Raw genomic sequence first — 20,740 nt, forward strand, 5'->3', positions numbered from 1 at the left:
TAATCACCAATGTCAACATTCTCCATCTCTTTATGTACAAGGCAATTGAATCTCAGGAAATTGCAGAGTCATCCTACAGGAGCAAAGATGACCTTGCTTGCATGGATGCAATATTCCCAAGTCTATATTATTCTTTTATTCTGCCCAGTCAGTAGTTAGTCAGGTACAGCGCTGATACAAATGTGGATGCAAATAAACAGTTATATATTGTACACCTGAGTTTTGGAAAGTTGCAAGCATATATCAAACAGAGTTCCACTTAAGACTGAATCTGGTCCACATGTATTTATTCACAGCAATGCTAAAATTCATCCCATTTTTATGTCTCCCTCTTGTTATTTGAATCCATGTGGACACTGACAAATATCCGATTTGACTTGCAAATTCTCAGGCATTAAGAATGGAAATGAGACCACAGGCCAGCTGTTAAGTCCTTCACTGTGTCCTCCATCTTCCTTGGTCTAAAGACACTTTCTCTCACGTGTGCTCTGTTTCCCCAGGATTCATTTAGACAGGAACACCTTGCCAGCCCTCAGTTTGTGACGCACACTGGGTCTTTGTGTGTGCATCTCCCCAAAATAGAAGTCTGTGTGGAGGAAAATGTTATTTTTTCTTGTTGTCACTGTCTCATATTTTGATGCATTCATGTGCATATGTATACAAACAAGCAGGTCTGCGCACGGGAGCAGTCATAAAAGATGCAGTCACATGCTTTATTTGACCATTAAAATGTCAGATATACTCATGTCAGTTAAGGATTAGCGGGACAGGATGGTATTATGATGTGCGACCTTTTAAATCAAGCATTAAACAAATGTCACAATCATTATATAAATGCAAATAAAGTAAAACATTTCACATAATAAGGCTGTGACATGTTCAACATGTAAAACAATGTCTCATCTGTTAAACCCTCATAAATACAATGATAGCAGGACAGTATTTTAAGAGATTGGGCTTTAACTTCGACATCACACACACACACACACACACACACACACATAGTTCATCAGGGAGTGGTGATGGAGCGGAATTGGGTATTCCCTAGAGGCCAGGATGTAGGTCACTGGTCTTTATCTCTTCCATTGCTCGCGGATACTATTTCCTGCCATCACATGCAAACAAACTTCAGAGCTTTTATTGGAAAAACGCTTATGATGATGAGACAGCCGCGTCCTCTCCGGCTCTCATCTCTCTTCCTGCGTGTCACTTTATGGAGTCCTGTGTAACTCAAGGCAGGATGTTGAAATTATTTAGACATGTAATCCCTATGGAGTCTTCATACATGAGATATATAAGTGGGATTGGGGTAAAAATCAGACTTGTCACACTGCATTTGGATCAGCATAGTTTGAATCTTATGTAACACTTTATTTAGATAGTCCGCCTACAGATTATAGTAAAATTTCAGCAGCGAGTTGGTTGAGATTCAACAATTCAGTTAATTTTCTTTACTCCGTAGATGTCTGTAGATGAATATCATGAACATACCTTCATATTCTCTGATTAATTTTGTTGAATTTAACCTATACAGCATGGGTTGAGTGTATAGTTCATGTACAACAAAGTTATTCTGAGAGTATGTGCTGAACTGTCACATAAAGAACATCTACAGACAAAGTGAGACTGTTGAGTAGCTGAATCTCGACCAATAAGATGCTGAAATGTTAATGTATAAACTATCTGTAGGTGGACTATCCAAACGAAGTGACACCAAATCTTATATTTGAGGTTTTAGCTGCCCTGAGACCTGAGTGCACCTGCATGAGTGTGTTACATAACATCTCTTGTGCAAATATTCTAATGACTTAATGCCGCTCTGTGCTTCTAATGAGATGTGATTAGCCTTTACACGCCAAAATAAAGCCTGCATTGCTTGTTTCACTTTCACAAACCTGTCCAGTGAGGCGTTTATGTGAGATGAAATGAAAAGTAATAGGCTACCTAGATCAATTAAGGTCTGACTGGTGAGTCTGTGAACTATTATGACCAGATAATGTTCCAGAAATGTAGATTTTGCCACTAAAAGGTTCACAAATGAAAGAAAAAAAATTATTTTGCTTTTTGCTCTTCTTAATTGAGCACCAAAGTGATGTGGCTTTTAAGTAAAAGCTCTTAAATTGCCATAACAGAGGGAAGATCGACCCCCCCAGCCGACGCGTGTCTTCAGGGGCTGGGGGTGGTGGTAGTGTGCAGGACCAGCAGCAGCAGCATCCCCAGCACGAGTGGGAAGCGTGGGTTTGCATCTAAATGAGGGGTGGGGAGGGAGGGAGAGGGGGGGGCGCTGAATGAAAATCACGACAGAGTGACGTGGAGGAGGAGAGAAGAGGTGGGTGAAAGGAGAGGAATGGGAGGGGAAGCAGCTGCTGCCTAGTTCATTCCCAGTCCAGCCTCTGCTTCTCGCTCACCACGCACACACATACACACATACTGGTGTTTAGTGGTGGTGGTGGTGTTGGTGGTGGTGGTGGTGGGGCACTTCAACCGGACAACAAAGGGACGCACAGAGGAGCGCACTGCAGCCGGGATAGGATCACACGGTACCAGCATCCAGTGTCAGCGACCAGCTCTCTGAACTCCTTATTTCATCTGTACTGGGAAATAAACCATCAGTCATACTGGAGGTGACCGTCACAGAGGCGTTAATTGCTCACGTAGGTAAGCAACGTCATGTTTGTCAACTGATATGAAGTGAGTAACTCTTTCATATGTGCAGCATTGTCTTAAACACTTCTATTAACCTTTTACGCATTTTGATCTCCAATCTATAAAGTGAAATATGTATGTTAGTGGCTGTTGAGGGGTCGCAGTTGTATGTAAGGCAGCTCCCGGTGGAGGCTGCTGATGGTCCGGTTGTGCGCGGAGCTTGTGAATATTTATAAAGAGGAAAATTAATAGACTATTATTGATTCGTGACTGCGCTCTCCCTCCATCCATCTGCGCCTCAGAGCAACTCAGGCGCACTCTGACAGACAGTCGTCATGAGGCATGCTGTCCGCTGCTCGGCTTAACAGCACTTAATCTGTCATTAGGGAGTTATTTTCAGACAGAGCACCAGCACCGGACACCGGCTGGCTACTTTACCGGCCGTCCAAACCTCTCCTCGGTTCCCTCGCGCCGCTTGTTTTTGTTTACTTGAGAAAACTTTTCACCGCAGCCTTATTATTATTGTTGTCCCCCTCCTCCTGTTTTTCGTCCCCCAGACAGTACGGCCGTACTTGTGAGCCTCGGCAGCGAGATGGAGATGGAGCATTTCGACGAGCGGGACAAAGGTCAGAGGAACAGCCGGTCCAGTGCGAGGATGAACGGGGTGCCGAGTCCCACGCACAGCGCCCACTGCAGCCTGTACCGGACCCGGACCCTGAAGACTCTGACCGCGGAGAAGAGAGCCAAGAAGGTCCGCTTCTACCGCAACGGAGACCGGTACTTCAACGGGATAGTGTACGCCATCTCCACAGACAGGTTCCGGACCTTTGACGCCCTGCTGGCGGACCTGACCCGCTCCCTGTCCGACAACGTCAACCTGCCGCAGGGCGTCCGGACCATCTACACCCTGGATGGCAGCAAGAAGATAACCACCATCGATCAGCTGGTAGAAGGTGGGTATGGGTAGCCTACACAGCATTACAGCCTGGGGGAAGACATTTGCAGGTTTGTGTCCTCTCATGCACCTGGACCAGGGCCGGTGCTGACTATTTGGGGACCCTTCCCCCCCTTCCCCCCAAGAGAGTAACCTAAAATAGTTGGGGGTGCTTCTTTACTAAAATACCCAGTAGAGATATAGTCATTATCATAATCAAACTTGAGTATACAATCAAAGTATATATTTATCTGCAGAACCAACAATGAAACAGGCAAAAAAACTAACAAAAACAAAGAAACAACCTAAAAAAAATCATTGAGAGTCCTTCTTTACTAAAATAAACTGAAGAAATATATTCATTATCCTAATCAAACTTAGGTGTACAATCAAAGTATATATTAATCTGCAAAACCAACCATAAAACAGACAATAAAAACAAACAAACAAACAAAAAGAAAAAAACCCAAACAAACAAACCACCTAAAAAATTGTTGGGACTGCTTCTTTACTAAAATAAACCAAAGAAATATATTCATTATCATAATCAAACTCAAGTATACTATCAAAGTACATATGAATCTGCAGAACCAACAATAAAGCGGTCATAAAAAAAACCCCCACACACAGATAGTCCTGGACTCATAACCTTATCAGCATCCTTAATAATGCCTGCCTGTACATCTCTTCCTCTCCCTTAAAGACCAAACACTGCCTGACCTGTCAGCTGCCATGTGCTGTGATCTTTACCTGCTCTCCTCTTTGTTGCATAAAGTAACAAACCTATTTAAAAATGTGAAGTGAACCGTTATTTACAGCCAGGTTTAAATTCAGATAATATTTTATGGGCACAGCTTCATAAAACTGGCTAAGCACACTGCAGATTATTATTATGAGGATTATATCGCTCATTTCATGGCCATATGGTGATACAGACATATGTTTCGGCTCAGATTAGCTCTCTCTTGATCTGTTTTACTATCTAAGAAGACACATGGGAAGAGCTACTGGATGTTGTCTTTGGTTCATATAGGGTATCACAATATAGGCCTATATGTAGCCTATGATAAGTATGGAGGAAAGCTGTATATTTTTATGATTTAATCTCTGTATTGATGTATTGTGCTGCCTGCTGCTAATATAGGCTGATAGAGATGTTGCATAGGGCAAAGTGCTATGCTACTGTATCTGAGTCCTTCCTGTCTTAACCTTTCTTCTGTACTCAGTCATATTCTTCACCATTTTTGCTGTCTCGATGAAGATTTCTGAAGCTCATCACATTTCTTTCCATGTTTCTGTAAGTAGGCCTAATCTCACTTTGCTTTCTCCCCAATAGGTGACAGCTACGTATGCAGCTCCATCGAAGCTTACAAAAAGTTGGATTACACAAAAAACGTGAACCCCAACTGGTCTGTGAACGTCAAGGCCTCAGCTGCGTCCTCTCGCGGGCCTCCCTCCCTGGGCAGCGCCAAGGCCAGTGCCCCCGAGAGCCGCGAAACCAAGGACTTCATACGTCCGAAGCTTGTGACGGTGGTGCGGAGTGGAGTGAAGCCCCGCAAAGCTGTGAGGATCCTGCTGAACAAGAAGACGGCCCATTCCTACGAACAAGTCCTGACCGACATCACTGATGCCATCAAGCTCGACTCGGGGGTGGTGAAGAAGATCTACACGCTGGAGGGCAAACTGGTGAGAAATCTTTGGTCAAAGCATTGTTAGAGTTGTGGAGGGCAACGCTAATACTTTTTGTTGTATCATGTCTCTGGCTGGTATTGCTGATTGTTCACCTTCATTCAAGGTAGCAGTGTTTCTAAGTGTCTCTAAAGCTTCCTGTCTGAATGAGGTCTCTGGTGATACAGTCAGTGGGAGCTGATGTTTTGTTGCAAGTGTCACACATGATGAGTGGTTCCATTGAGGGAAACAGGCCGACACTGAGATAAGAGAGAGTTTTTGTATCGCTGTTTTGGATATGGTTTCATGTGACTAACAGCCATTCTTCTTTCATGAGGGTGGTGGTGTTGCTTGAAGAGGGGAAGTAGAGATCAACAGGCTGATAGGAGAATCAAAATGGCTAAATATTTCATGACCGTGCTTCATGAGGCATTTATGAATGAAGACATGTTTGTGTCCCTGTTCGCAGCCCGAGCTGTGGTGAAAACGACTGACACAGAGACCGAAAAGGGGTCGAGAGAAGGTAGAGATGAAAGAAATCTATGAATGGAGTCTGGGTTCTCACCCACACTACGGTGATGTGTGCCAGAGCTTTGCCTCCGAACATAGAGATAAATCAGAGTCATGGCCCCTTGAAGGTCCACCCACCTATTCTTCTCCCTCTCTCAGCTGTGGAGGGAGACGCTATAAAAAGAACAACACACTACTGTACACGCACATACGTATGCACAAATCCATATTCTCCACTACAGCACTAAAATGGATGTGGAAATGGCTTTGAACTTGGCCTGCGCTGCAGTTGAATGAGGTCAAACACACTCTCTGTGCTGGCGCATGTCCATGTTTGTGTGTATTTGTCAAAGAGGGGAAGACACGGAGAGGAAGGCGGCGTCTCTGCCAGCATGTCAGGGTTTCAGGTTATATTTGTGACATGCTGTAGCTCTCTCGTCTCTTCCTGTTTGCCTTCATGTCACCTCTTCATCTCTCATGCCATCCCCCATCATCATTCTTCTATCGGTCTGTCTGTCTGCTCCACTCTCTCTGCCTCTCACTAGGTCACATTGTAGCTCCAAGTTATTGAATGTAGCGACACAGAACCACTTCTCTCTTGGCAGCAGCATCAGAACGACGCCATTATTTTGAAACAGATTGCGTTTGACGTCGAGGGCGTCCTGCCATTTTGTGTCGCACAGTGGTAATCATCTCCTAAATGGCCAATTTGTGACTCATCCTCATGAATATGCTCTTTGCCCCATGAGCTTTCCATTCTTAATTGCCGTCTTAGTACTCTGCGTTAGCATTTATCCCACTCCTAAACATTAATCTGCATGTGCTGGCACCGGCATGTTGTCCTGCCTCAGAAGCCATGCAGTCTATTTAATCATCCACTGTTAACCCATTAGGAAGTCATTCCAGATTTCCTGACCTGACCTGCTGTCAGATCCCCAGCACCAGCCAATAAAATCCCAGGATCAGGTTTTTCCTTGAGAAACCTCCTGTTGGGGATTAAACTCACGCTTTTGCACAATGCCCACTAACTCTGTGGTCGCCATTGGTTACGATTATCTTGGAGATTACACAATAAATGCTGCTCTCGGCCAGTTCACCCCTCTGCGATTGGAAGTAAGACTATTATGGTTTTGCTATTTTTAGACATGGTATTGATTGGGCCTGTAGGCATGGTAACACGCTCACTGCCAAATTGGCTGGGTTGGGCTGAGTGCACATCCAACTGCTTCTCTGTTTTTTTGTTTATACGTGCGTGGGTTAATGCGTGTGGGAGAGTTTGCGATTATGTTATTATGAAAACAGAAAAGTGGAGAATGAGGGACTCGAAAGAAAGATGGGAATTAATGATGAAGATCAGATTTGAAAGCAGTTAGTAAGTACTGCCCATGTGTGTTTCATGCATGAGAGGAAATCCTGACAAGACCTGAGCAGCCTGCTGTTTCTGAAAAGGTGAAAGGTCTCTACAAACACTACATAAGCTTGTAGCAAATATAAACCCCCTATGAAATGTGGGTAATCCATGTTAACTTGAGCATTAAAGTGAAAGAATCAGGCTTAGTATAAGAGAACACAAACCCTGATACCACTTCAGTTACATAAACTGTGTCTAGATTTTCATCTGAATGAAAAAATCCTAACAATAACACATGTACAAGAGGCAGGAGGGATGAATAGAGAGACAACTATATGTTAATGACACTTGAATATACTTATTGGATATCAAGAATGCGCTAAAGGTAATTACCTGAGTGCGTACCAGGGTAAGGTTACTTTAAGGGTTAAGTATATGTGTGTGTCTTTGTGTGCACTGGTGCATGTGTGTGTACGTACATGGTTTTGTGTGTGTGGGCTGCTGCCGTCAGCTGAGCTGTGTCAGTCATTGAGCCTACGGCAGAAGTAGGTTTCTGGGCCTGGCTGCCAGTTACGTTGGGTCCCAGCAGAGTCACAGGGCCTATAGAGAGTGAGCATCTGAGCACCGGAGCTCAGCCTCCTTGCTTTCATTAACCCCCCTAATGAGGTCAGAGACAGTGGGCCACAATGTATATGTACATTCACAAAACCCTATTCTTCTTCTCTTTCTCAAGGATAGCAACAGCCTGCCAAACATGGATTATTTTAACATAATATCTTTTAAACTAAAAAATAAATAAATCACAAGTTAGAGTTAAAATACTGCAGCCAAGTGTGCTGGAATGAATAATGCATTATGTTTTTGGTATTTGAAGTCTGGCTAAGAGTTCAACTGAGAGTGTTTTCAGCTGCGGTTGCTGCTATCAGTCCTCTTATTATTCCTCTTTACTTACTGTATGTGTGTGTATATGTGTATACTGTATATCTACATGAGTGTGCATTGTACTATTGTCACAAAGATAACTGTGTTTCAGTTTTGATACCTTGCTTTGAGGGGTACATTTCTGCCAAACCTTTTTGCTTTTCTTAACAAAGCGACCCAAACTTCTCAAATATTAAATGCTGTCTAATCACAAGCAGCCATACAAGAACTTTACCCAAATTAAATACAGAATACAACTGGCAAAATTTTATATTACGCATATGGAAATTAGTAGTGCTGTCTCAAATGCTTCGAAGCTTCTACCTTTGCCATGGTAACTGACATCCCAATCAGTATTCAAATGCTGCGTATCTTGTTTGTTTCTTTGAATTATATGTACATTACCCAAAAAATCTTAGAAGTTCTAATCACTTCCGAGACTCATAATTATAATAATAGCAAAGTGTATAATGACCGCTAGTTTGAGTAAAGTAAAGCTTTGTCATATCCCCTCGGTGAAGCTTTGAGTATTCGTAGGCAATTGACCCATCACTAAGTCCCGTCCCTGGATGCAGACTGGCCAATCATAATGTCAGATTTCCTTCATTTTCAGGCTGGTTTTGTGGATTTCAAGCTAAATGTTGTCATGTAATAATGATACCCATTACCTGGAGAGGCTGGAAAAAGATATACGTTTCTTCCCTGTTCCAAAACCAAAATCAAACCCTGAAAAGTGTAGGGTTAGCTAGCTAGCTACTGAAGATATAGCCTGCTGAATGTATACACATGCTGCTTTTGCTTTGTAATGATTATAACAGTGAAAAAAAGGCCGACCCTGCTGTACAGGAACCAGTGAAGGGAAGCAGGGAAACTTTGCAGATATTCAACCAGCTGTGTGTCATCGCAGTGTGCACAGATGAACAATTTTTGACTTCCCCCTGAGATCCCTGCCCGTTTGGCGGCAGAGATCTGGGTGCTGGCAGCAGCACGGGGGCAAAGCCAAACACTGTTCATCTGCACACACTGCGATGCCACACAGCTGGTTCAATATCGGCAAAGTTTCCCTTTATATTCATTGTCTTCTGTGGCGATCAGCAGTGATGTGGTGGTTCACTTTTACACTGTGATCTGTAGCTTATAGTTCGGCTTTAGCTTCTAACTATCTGTCTTTTTAACCTGTTGTTGCTGCTGAGTCAGTTTGACATCCTGGATATATCCTTCAAACACAGACTGTAGACCCCTCTGTCTGCTTCTCTCTGGAATCACTGTTTCATGTTTCCAAAAATATGATAATATTTCTTCAGGGAGTGCAGTTAGTTACAGTGTGGGCTCCATGCTTACTCTGACAGCTTGTCGGACCATCACATAGGGGCGGGGCTTAGCGAAAGGTCAGTTCTCACTGAAGATTCGAAGCCACAAAAATGGCATTCAGGACAGCCCTAGAATTTGTACTCCAAGTCATATCAGGCATTGTACAATACCTTTTGGCACTTGATCGTTGCTATAAGCAAATTTCAGTCAGAACCGAACAATCCCCGGTGTATACCCCCGCATGTTTGCTATAAAAAGACTTTGTTGTTTGTTAGAATTTCCTATTTGGCAGCATTCTGCGAGAACTGATAATGATAACGAGATGGGGATAGAGAGGAGACGACATATGACAGGCTGTGAACGAGTCTCTTTGAGCATCTGATATGTGGCACATACTCATCTGCCTACTTAGCCCACTGGGAGCTTACTATACTGTGATCGTTTTGGATATCGTATTTCTGTCTGTAACATGAGCGGCTGAGTGAGAAAGAATATATCAAGTTCTACCCCCACTGCCATATTGATTCTCTCACTGTCTCAGGTCTCACAGATAGGTGGTATTTTTAGCTCCGTCCCCTCTCCTTTGGGGTTGCCACAACTTCATATTTCTCTGCAAGCTCTTCACCTTGGCCGGTTTCTATGATGATTTGATCTAGTTGCCTAGAAACCGTCCAACCTGCTGTGATGTCATACAGTAGCATGGTGTGATGGTGCGGCTGGATTGGTCTGATGAAGAAGATAGACGACCCGTAAGTGGCTTAGAGCACGGACATGGCTGGCCTATTAATACATGTAAGCTCTGTTTACACACACAGACACAGACACGCACACACAGACACTATGTTGAACCCCAGCTGCCAGCCTTGAGCCTTTCGAGGCTCACGCACACTTAGGCACGGATAGTGACACACACTCTTTTTAATGGACTCATCTAGATTTCTGCTCATGCATCAGTAGCCATTAACTGTAGGTGATTATCAACCAGTGCATGAAGTGAGGCCACTTAGTCTTCTCTAAGGTTGGTTGCATTCTGTTTTTGAGTATCTCATTAATGAGCTCCGTTATTGTATCTCAGTGCGTTTAGCATGGACAAAAGATACGATTCCCACGTTGACCGCCCATACTAAAAACACAGAGCTTATTCAAAACACTTTATTCATCCAAATGCCCAAGATTTTATCTTAGACACCACATTTCAATGGAGATTTAGTATTGCACTACCATAAAGTTAGGTGACTCACTAGACAGGATGGTCAAAATTTAAGCAGCAGAGGTTTAGACACCTTACCAGGCACATCAGCTGAACTCTTGCAGGATCACAATATCACACGAAAATGTCAGGTTTTAAGTAACACATTGGCCAGTCCGCCTCCTGTGAGGAGCTACTTGCAGCTACAGGTGTGTTTTTTATGTGTGTGACGCCACAAAGAAGCGACTGTTTGTTCACAACAACAATGGCGGCTCCTGAAGAAGTTAGCGTAGATGTTGCAATGGCATCAGTTATATCATAAGGGGAGAGTATTTCTTCTTTGAAAGAAGAGCAGAGAATGTTACTGAAGGCTTTTCTGGATGTAAAAGGGATTTTCGCTCATGTCCTGACTGGAACACCACCTGCCAAGTATTTTTTGAAAGCGTCTGCCCTTTTTCAAACAGTTTCCAGTGACGGCTTCAGGGATGTTTCTGTGTAACAAACCATCTGGCACGTCAAGTTATAAGATACCCTGACCTTTTATTTCCAGTATGGTTCAAACTCTAAAACACTGGATCATGCAATTTCCATATTGCATCCCAGTAGTCTCAAGCTCATCAGTGGGGTTACCTTCTCAAACTTTGTGAGCAGTTTCCATTGGAACTGTTTCTGGGTACTATGTCGTGGGCACTCAAAGCCATCCACAGTTTACCTGGAGTACCCAAGATTCGGTTTTTGGAAAGAGACATGACTTTTTTTGTGTGTGTTTTTGTAACTTGGGTGAACTTTAAAGTAACTAAATTATCATTGCGATCAATGCTACAGTGGTGGGACTCCTGACAGAAGGTGTCATGTCAGATAACTCAGACGCTGTCAGATACTGTATGCATCAAATCCTGCTGTGACTGCTGTTGTAGTTTTTAGCCATGCTAGCTTCCTGATTCTGGGGATGGCACTGTTGGTCTGTCTGTCATTCTGTGGGTTGGTTGGTCGGTCCACTTCTTAGGACCAGACTGAAATATCTCAAAAACTATGGAATGGATTGGCATGAAATTTTGCACAGATATTTATCATCCCCAGAGGATGAATTTTACAGACTTTTGTGATCATATGACTTTTCTTCTAGTGCCACCAGCACAGAAACTTATTTGGCTTGCAGTGAAATATCTTAACAATTATTGGATAAAGCCTATTTTCTTTGGTTTATGACCGAAAATCTGCAAAACTAATGACATTCCCATCAGCCAGCTGTGCTTTGTGTTTAGTGCTAAGATGCTGATTATACCTTTTTAAAGGGATAGTGCACCCAAAAATGAAAATTCAGCCATTATCTACTCACCCATATGTCGAGGGAGACCCTGGTGAAGTTTTAGAGTCCTCACAGCACTTGCGGAGATCCGAGGGGGGAGTGGGTAGCAACACAACTGCACACCTAATGGCTGACGGCACCCCAGATTAAAACATCGAAGAACGCATAATTGAAACCACAAAATATCACTACGGATGAGCAGTATGGAGATATTTTGCACGTGAGCACGTGAGCATTGTTGTTGTTAGCATGTTAGCCTGCTAATGCTAGCATTTAGCTCTAAGTCTAAGATATGGCCTGGACATTTTTTTAAAGGATGTTGACAGGAGTTTTGAGACTTCTCATCTCAGCATATTAAATACTTTAACTTTTTTTTTAAAATCTTTTGTTGGATCTGCTTGTTGTCTCATACACTGAAGTGCGTTCTGCCATTGCATATGTTGCCACGTGCCTCTAACTTGACATGATCAGTTTCTGTAGCACGTTCCTAATTGTAAACAAGTTACTTCTGACTTCATGCCCTCTTCTATGAAGCATTATTACTTTTTCATCCACCCCTTTTAAACATGGCACCCACAATACTGTGGCATGTTTTGGCACTAATTAAGTGACGCATGTTAAATCGAGGTTATATGTAGGAGGAGAGTGTAGACGATCCACTTGTTCACTATCTGCAGTGCAGCTCTCACTTCTCAAACCGCATTGTTGGCCTGTTCTTCTCCTTGTTGGCAAGGCTGAAGAGCTTTTAATATCCTTTTATCTTCTGTTTTCTCTGCAGCCTCCTTCTCTCTGTCTCCCGCTTTCTTTTCGTTTTTGCTCCAGCCATTCCTGTCTCTGCTCCTCTCCCCATCTGCGTCATTATTTCTCTTCTTATATAATGTTTAGTTTCCCTCCTATCAACAGATTTGCCCTCGTCATTACCCTCAGTTGTCCATGCTTCATCTGATTTCTCTCTCTCACCTTTCTTGCCTTCATTTTTCTTAGTGTATCTGTCTCTTGCTGTCAACGTGCCATTGTTTTACGGCTATTTAGTCCTCATTTAATTAGCACACTCGGCATGCACCCCCAAATCCTAGGGCTGCAACATATGGCATCGCCCTCTCTTCCTCACTCTCTGTCTCTCCCCCTCTCCTCCCCCTTCTCTGTCTCCCTGTGTCCCTGCGTCACACCATCCCACCTTCATTTTTCGTCTCCTTTTCACTTTCTTACTTTGTCCCTCACTTTTTCCCCAGTTTTGTTCTCTCCCTGTCCTCCGTTTCTCCTCGCTGGCCTGCAACCAGCTCTGCAGGGACTGTAGAGAGGGTGCCACAGCAACGTCACTTAAAAAAACATTGCGTATTATGAAGCACATGGCATGTGATCTGCTCATATACAAAGCATAACTGTTTTTTAATCTTTATTTGATAGATTGTGTATTGATGATGTCACATTTTGTCCTGCAGAGGAGGATTGTGGGAAGCAAAGTCCATCTGCTCCTGCTGATTTGCTGAGTCACAGCTACTCAGCACAGCATGGTGTGTGTGTGTGTGTGTGTGTGAGGGGGAGTGTGTGAATGTGTGTCATGCATCTAGTTTACAGTGTATTTGCTACTACACGGTAGATGAATGATAATAAACGAGCAGAAATCTTAAGCTTAAACAGTTGTTTTTGTGTGTAAACAGTGAATTCAGGACATGTTGTTGGTTGATTGATCTTTCTGTGTGTCTCTGCCTCAGTCAGTCAGCTAGCTTGTGTGTCTCTGTTTACCAGCAGAGAGCGACTGTGGCAGATTGGAGGGCTGTCTGTAGTCAGAGGACCCGCTGCCAAATTAGGATCGATGGCAGACGTTTCCAACACTGGCAGACTGTTGGGAACCGAGTCACACCACAACTTCATCACACACACTGTCTGACTCATGCACTTCCTGACTCACTCGCTCTCTAATCTCTCTCAACCCAATCTGCATTTAAAAAGATTGTGTCCCAGCTTCGTGCTTTTAGTTGCTCAAAGAGCGGGACCGATTTGACCCTCACAGGCTTTGTGTGATCATGACTCGCTGTGGGAGGCACAGTGAGAACCTAGCTTGTAAATATTAGAAGGTGCAAAGCTTCTCCGAGCCAGTTGGAAGGTGTAAGTGTCGTGCCTTGTGAACAAATGCCTTGAATGTTGCACCATCTTAGAAGTTAATGCACTGTAATGTCCTACTTTCATAAAGTACATAGCAGAATTATTAAACTGTGCCATTTTTGTGGCATCTGTAGGGTTGCAACTTCTATAAACATTGCATCAGGTAATAAAAAAAACCTTAAATATATTGATATTAACCTCAAAGATCAACTGAGTTTAGTCTGCATGTTTGACTGACTGATTTTTTTAAGTGTCCTTGGTATGGTACTTTTTTTTTCTTATTGGTATTTTATACTTAAGAAATGCTATATAAAATAAATTATTTTNTATTTTATTTACGTTACGTTATTTTACTTGACTTTATTTCATTTTATTTTGTTTTGTTTTATTTACTTTACTTTATTTTATTTTTGGATTTATTTTATTTTTATTTTTTTGTATTTGTTAGTTTTCGAAATTACAGTACATGTTTTGCACAATCAAAACAGTTTGATTTATTTAAACACGTTTTCCCGTCCCTCTAGTATTGCAGTTAAAGCAGGGAGTTTTTTACAGATACTTTTCCTCCTGTCCATGGTATAAGGAGTCGCCATATTTTGGGGTTAGCCTTTCTTACAATGCTGTAAGAGCGGAAGTTATTACTTCATTAATCAATTTGTCAATAATCAGAAAACTTACCAGCAACTATTTTGATCACCAATCTCTAATTTGGGTCATATCTCTAAGCAAAACAGCCAAACATGTCCGTCTTCCAGCTGTCAGATGTGTTTATTTGCTGGATTTCTTAGTCTCCCATGATAGCTTATTGAATATCTTTAGGTTCTGGACTGTTTCTCAAACAAAACAAGACTTTTAAAGGCTAATCAGCAGAATAATGGATCACGAATATAATCGTTAGTTGCAGGCCTAATTCTTCTTTTGAGGTCAATTAACTAAACTAAGCAGCAAACATACAAACAAACTCACCCACTCATCCACCCACTGTCCTCCTGCTTTCTCCTCACACAGTGTTATGTGCTTCTGTCAGTGCTCGCTCTTGTAACCTGTGTGCTTACACGTTCAGCTCCTTAATTTAGCACACACGCACACACATGCACACTCATCCTTAAAAATGGATTAAAGCCAACAGACTGAATGGGGGAGAGAGATCAATAAGGGGGGATGAAAGAAACCAGTGAAGGAATGAGGTTAGACGAGAGAGATAGAGAGAAGTTGGATAAAAACAAGACAGCATGACGAGACCAGGGAGGTGGGGTTAAGCTGAGGAGACCCAAAAAAAAACTGGGGAGAAAAGTTGAATTTGGTGCCATGTTGTGTCCGATTTATGTCCTCATGGGAGCGTTGCTGCATAATTTTTGATTTTTTATTCATGATTGGCTCCCTTTACACACATGAAGGACAGGAAAATGCACCAACACTCTGAGAGAAACACAGATACAGCTCCAAAAGAAAGTTTGCTCTGCCTCTGTGGAGAGCAGAAGCTGTTACATAAGTTGTTATGCAACAGAGCAGCCAGTCTGCTGTGCTGGTTTGAGGCGAACGCAGTAACACCAGTGCCAACTCAGCCCGCTGCACAGTTAATTGGCCTCACGTCACCGCTGCTCTCTTTTCCTCTACTTACTTACTTTTCTGCTCTCACTCATTTCTCTCTTTTCGTGGGTCTTCCTGTCTTCTCCCATCACCTCCCTCTGTCAGTTGTCAGTGCGCAGCATGCTGATTGAGGCAGCGGGGAGGTCATGCGGTGTGTGAATTCTCCCTCGGGGATTTGCAGATGGTTTTATCCTTCCCTATTGCCTGTTTCAGATCGATTTCTGTCTTCCTTTCTTGTCAGTCGCTGTGGCTCTTTGCCTGGCTGTGTCTCTGTGTGTCTGTCTCTGCTTGAGAGGAGATTATTTAAATTCCCGTGGAAATGCATTTTGTCAGTTTCATTTTGAGAGTGAGAATGGGGATTTCTCCTGCAGATATTTGAATACGCTATATAGTCCTGACAATGACATGGGATTTATTTATGCTTTCAGGGGTTGTAACCTCACAAAGCCTCCAGTAGGAGCTGACATTATATTTTAAGGGCTTTACTGGGGTCAGAATAGTCTACGGGCTTTCATGTGTGCATGTGCCATTAATTTGCCTTTTGTAATCATCACAATAATACAACACAAAACAGTATCATCATACAGAACATACAGTACTTCAATGACTACTAAATGTAGTTGTATTGACCTGTTTTACTGCTAATTTCTGTACAATTACTGTCATTTAAAGACAGTATAACATAAAATAAAAGCATTAAATTCTCTGCTCTTTGCAAATGAATGTCAAACCCATGCAGTTATATTGATTATAGTCCCACCCCAAGGCCACACACTGCGTGCAGCTCTGAAACCCTGATGATATCTGTTGCAGCCCTGACACACTGCTGCACAAATATTAAAACACTGTCCATCAGTTTTACATTTGCACCCCAGAGGCTCTGCATGTTTGCAACAAATGCTTCGCCCTTTCTGTGTCTGTCTTGTATCAATACACCCATCTGTTACCATGTCAGTCTGCCTGTCTGTCAGTATCCATCCGACTGCCTCTTCGGTTTCTCTGTGGTTAGTGTTTCAGAGCAGCTCTACAGTACGTGCCCTGCCGGCCAGCTGCAGTTGATTCAGCACCGCGGACAGCTCTACTGAGCTTATCTCCCCTGGCAGCGGCAGCTCGTCCCTCCAAAATTTGGTCTTTCCGTGGGTAGGATAATGTTGACCTCACCATGTCCTCTGTGTAACCACTGTGAGTCTATTGTGGTGCAGGAGATTAGTGGTTGAGTCTCCAATCTCTTTTTCTCTTTTGTTTTTTTTCTTCTCTTCCTGGCTCTGTGGCCGTCTCAGAGAAATGCCTCTGCGTCTTATCAGATAAAGGCAGAGCTTAAGAAGAGCACACACACACACACACACACACACACACACACACACACACACACACACTGAACAGTTAAATTAAAGCACACCAGCACTTTTTTTCCAGTGTAGTAATCAGGGTTGTGACAACAGGCTGTAAAAAGATAATAACGTCATCTATTGATTTGTGGACTCCTGTTCTGAAGCCTCAAGTTTGGCATTTTGGCCATCGCCATCTTGGATGTTTGGAGCCAAAAGTTACCCCACGTGGCCTTATTTGAGGAGAGGATGGAGCTGTGGTGGGGCGAGGGGTGGATCTGACTCATAGGCTGTGATGACCTGCTGACAGCCTGTCACTCAAAGCAGCTACACCTTTAAATATGCGTAACTTTAAGCCTTGATAAAATTTAAACAGGTGAGTTATATAACAATTTCACCTTTGTACAGTTGTCATGAATGTTGAAATTAGCCATAGAGGCCAAAACCGTTTTTTGAACCAGGCTGTAAACATGTTTATTTTTTTGGAGCCAGCCTCATGTGGCCATTTGAGGAACTGCAGTTTTTGGCACTTATACATTGGCTTCATTTTTCAGCCCTAGAGCTTACCACTTGGGTTGCAAAAATGTCTGTGAAGTCTTAAGTCTATAAAATATCAGATAGTGAAAATAGTCCATTTTCAAACCAGTTGTTTGAAAGATACTCAATCTAACATGGAGGCAAGCTGCAAATCCTCACATCTGAGGATCTGGAACCAGCAAATATTTCAAAATTTTCCTTGATAAATGACGATTATTAAAATTGTTGATTCATTTTCTTCCGATTAACTAACTAAACTGTTGCTTATTTTCTCGAGGTAAATACATGCGTGTGCCTTCACACATTTACACTTCAAATAACTGTTTGACTGCTTGTCAGAAACTCCCACTAAGAAGCGAGGATCTGACAGATGAGTCCTCAGGTACACCTGAAGTCTGACAGGGAGACAGAAATAGCCGATCTAAATGAGCAGAGTGAGCAGTGTTGTCACTGATCATTTGTTCCCGGCAGCTGATTCACAGGAGCTGCTGGTGAGAAGCAGACAGACAGTTTGAACACAGAAAGCTGAGATTCTGCACCGCCGCGATGCTCAGACGGGGTGCATGTGTGTGTCTAGCTGTGTATTTGTGCATGTCCTTACAAAATAACAGCTGAGATTGTGTATGGATAAATATGTTTGTGTGTTTACCATACAGTGTATGTTCATTATGTGTGTGTGCGTTTTTATACTGGTACAGCTGTTGGTCTCCTTCCACACATTTCCCCTCATGTCCCCGAGCACCCAGACTAAAACTCACAGCAGCTCCACAGTCATCCCTCATGGCATTAACCAAACAAGGAGCCACTCAGATGTTATAAATCACTTGCTGCTCCACAGAGACCCAGATTTAAAATGCTTTAATCTGTCGGCTCACTCAAATTCCTCAAGTTCCCGTGTGTTTCACATGTTGATATTTGAGCTTTTAAGTTGTGGATGTAGTCAGAAGTTCTCTCTCTCCATCACTTATCTCAATTTAAAACTGGTTGTCTCTCTCTGTCTGTTTGATCCAGGTGATTTCTGTGTTCGCACCATAGAAACTGACATCTAGCTTCACCATGACCCTGCTTTCTCTGGTGGTACTGTTGCTGAATGTTGTGTGTGGCCTGTAAATCTTTTCACATTATTAAACAGTGCCACCATGTGGCGGCAGTGATTGCCTGCCTCAGTTTGTTATCCACCTTTGCACTATAAATAATACCACTTGCAGCACCGTATCTGCCCAAAACCAGCTGATTTCATAAATGTGACTCAAATTTAATCTCAACTAAACTTGGAAAGAGAAGAAAAACAAACAGAGGGGAGAGAGAAACTGATGCTGTTGAATGTGTTTGCTGTCTCTACACTAGGTGGCGTAGTGAGAACATAAATGAGTTTACTGAGAAACATCACTTGTGTGAGACATTTTCAGGAGGAGCTGATGCTCACATTTATAACAGGTCCTCTGTACAGTACTGTATTTTTGTACAAGCCTCTCTGTGTTATTCATGTTTTACTGATGTTGCCACTAACTAAATATCCAAAAACACCATTTCCCCTTTTGTTATGTACAGCAACATGCTGTAGATAGTCAGTCATGGCAGTGGACAGTGAGGGAAGAGGATTGTTTGTGAGGCATTTAAGATGTGACACATCTGTTTTGCTCCTACCGTCTTGATTCTGCTTCGCTCTAAGCTAAAATAATGCCTGAGTAAATAGATTATGAATCCGTTTTAATGCAGGGAAGCGCCTTGTTCATCGTGACCCACTCTCAGAGCCTATTTCTCACTTTAATAAAGATGTGTGAGGTGATGGCAGGGTTACGAAATTGCCAATTTCCACACTCCTCTGCTCATTTCTCGTCATCTTATTTCAGTCCCTCTTTTCCCTTCGTTTCTCTGTTTGTTTCTTCCTGTCCTTGTTTAGGCAGCGGTGGATGTTGTGTAACTGCGCTGGTTCTCGGTGAGAACGCAGCACCAGAGACATCAAAGCGGCTTGTTTTGTCATTGGGCTCAGAGAAGGGCTCAGAGCAGCAGTCAGGAATAGATCTCCTCCTGTGTTGCTCGTTTCCCTCTGTCTGTTTGTTTCCTCTCTAACTCGGGGGATTTGGCTGGTTGGCTTCATCCTTTGACTGTTTTATTATTTTTTTTTACCTTTACCAGCTCCTTCTCCTCTCCATCATTCATTGGTCCGTCTGTCTGAGTTTCTGCAGAGCTCTTCCTCTTCTTCAAAAAGGAGATATTGCACCTGTATTTCAATATTAAGCAGGCCATGTGCCACTTGCATGTCTCTGTGTGTGGATTTGTGTGAATGACACAGTTTTGTAGCGTATCGTGCTCATAGTAGATAAAATATGAATGATGGAGCTCGCTATCACAGTGTGCACATCGTGCAGTCAGTGGCACGCACCAGCCATGCACCAATACCTAGAGGGCATTATCACCATGGCAACCATACTTTCTCACACCCCTCTCACTATACAGTATGTGTTTGCGTGTTGCTCCATATTAGTTTACCCTCAGCTTTAAGGTGCCCTCAGAGGCTGCCCTACATGAAGACTGTCCCTGTTCCAGCTCACGTTCTCATCACTGTGATAACATCCTGTATGTGTGTGTTCTTTCCTCACTGTTTACCAGACATTTCTGGTGTGCTACAGTTTCTATCTGTGGATGAGCAGCTTCAAAGGGCCTCCTCTTGGTTGCCTCCAGCAGCAGCAGCAGCAGCAGCAGCAGCAGCAGCAGCAGCAGTCGCGGCCTGAGGATGTGGTCAGACTGAGTCAGAGCAGCAAACACACATCCCGCTGTGAATAAAAATCATGGCACTTTCAAAAGAATAGGAGCTTAAAACAGATTCATTATAGCCTGACATGTTTAAATAAAATATAAGAGTTTTTAAAAAACCATTATCAGAATAATCAGTTGGTCCAATCAGCTGAGAAATAATTGGCAACACATTTGATGATTAATATAGCCATCAGCCAGGGCTCTGGGAAGCTGTGATGTTCACTATTTTCTGACATTTCATAGATAGATAAACAGTTAACTGATAAATTGAAATAATTAAAACAAATCATTATAATCAGTCAGTGTTTCTTTGTTTTTTGAAACTGCATTGGACCAAAGGAGGAGCCAGACATTGTAAAAATTTGGTCTTTTTTCCCATTTACAGCAGCTAAATGCACTTTTTTTTTTTCAAGCCTTTGAGATAACAGAATGCCTAAAAATCTCTGAAGAAAATAACACTCTGTAGAGCCTGCATACTATTTTATATGTAAACGTTCTCCAATTGTTTCATCAGTCTGAAACCAGGACACAACAAATGTTAAGCATGACTAATTTCCAAACGAGACAAAACATGTACTAT

General features: G+C 42.7%; 1 protein-coding gene across 5 annotated transcripts in view; it reads left to right on the top strand.

Moving 5' to 3' along the window:
• The first annotated feature begins 2,395 nt into the window (after window positions 1-2,395).
• dclk1a (doublecortin-like kinase 1a) overlaps window positions 2,396-20,740 on the top strand; it is a 65,936-nt gene continuing 47,591 nt past the window's right edge. For 4 of the 5 annotated variants that reach the window (XM_050040701.1, XM_050040704.1, XM_050040705.1 and 1 more), the window contains exons 1-3: window positions 2,396-2,658; window positions 3,204-3,599; window positions 4,917-5,266. In XM_050040701.1, the coding sequence (XP_049896658.1) occupies window positions 3,239-3,599; window positions 4,917-5,266 (711 nt within the window). In that variant the 5' untranslated portion in view covers window positions 2,396-2,658; window positions 3,204-3,238. The remainder of the gene's footprint in view (window positions 2,659-3,203; window positions 3,600-4,916; window positions 5,267-20,740) is intronic. The other variant, XM_050040702.1, reaches the window with a different exon arrangement.

The sequence above is a fragment of the Epinephelus moara genome, chromosome 3 (genome assembly GCF_006386435.1).
Source record: "Epinephelus moara isolate mb chromosome 3, YSFRI_EMoa_1.0, whole genome shotgun sequence".
NCBI classification, from domain to species: domain Eukaryota; kingdom Metazoa; phylum Chordata; class Actinopteri; order Perciformes; family Serranidae; genus Epinephelus; species Epinephelus moara.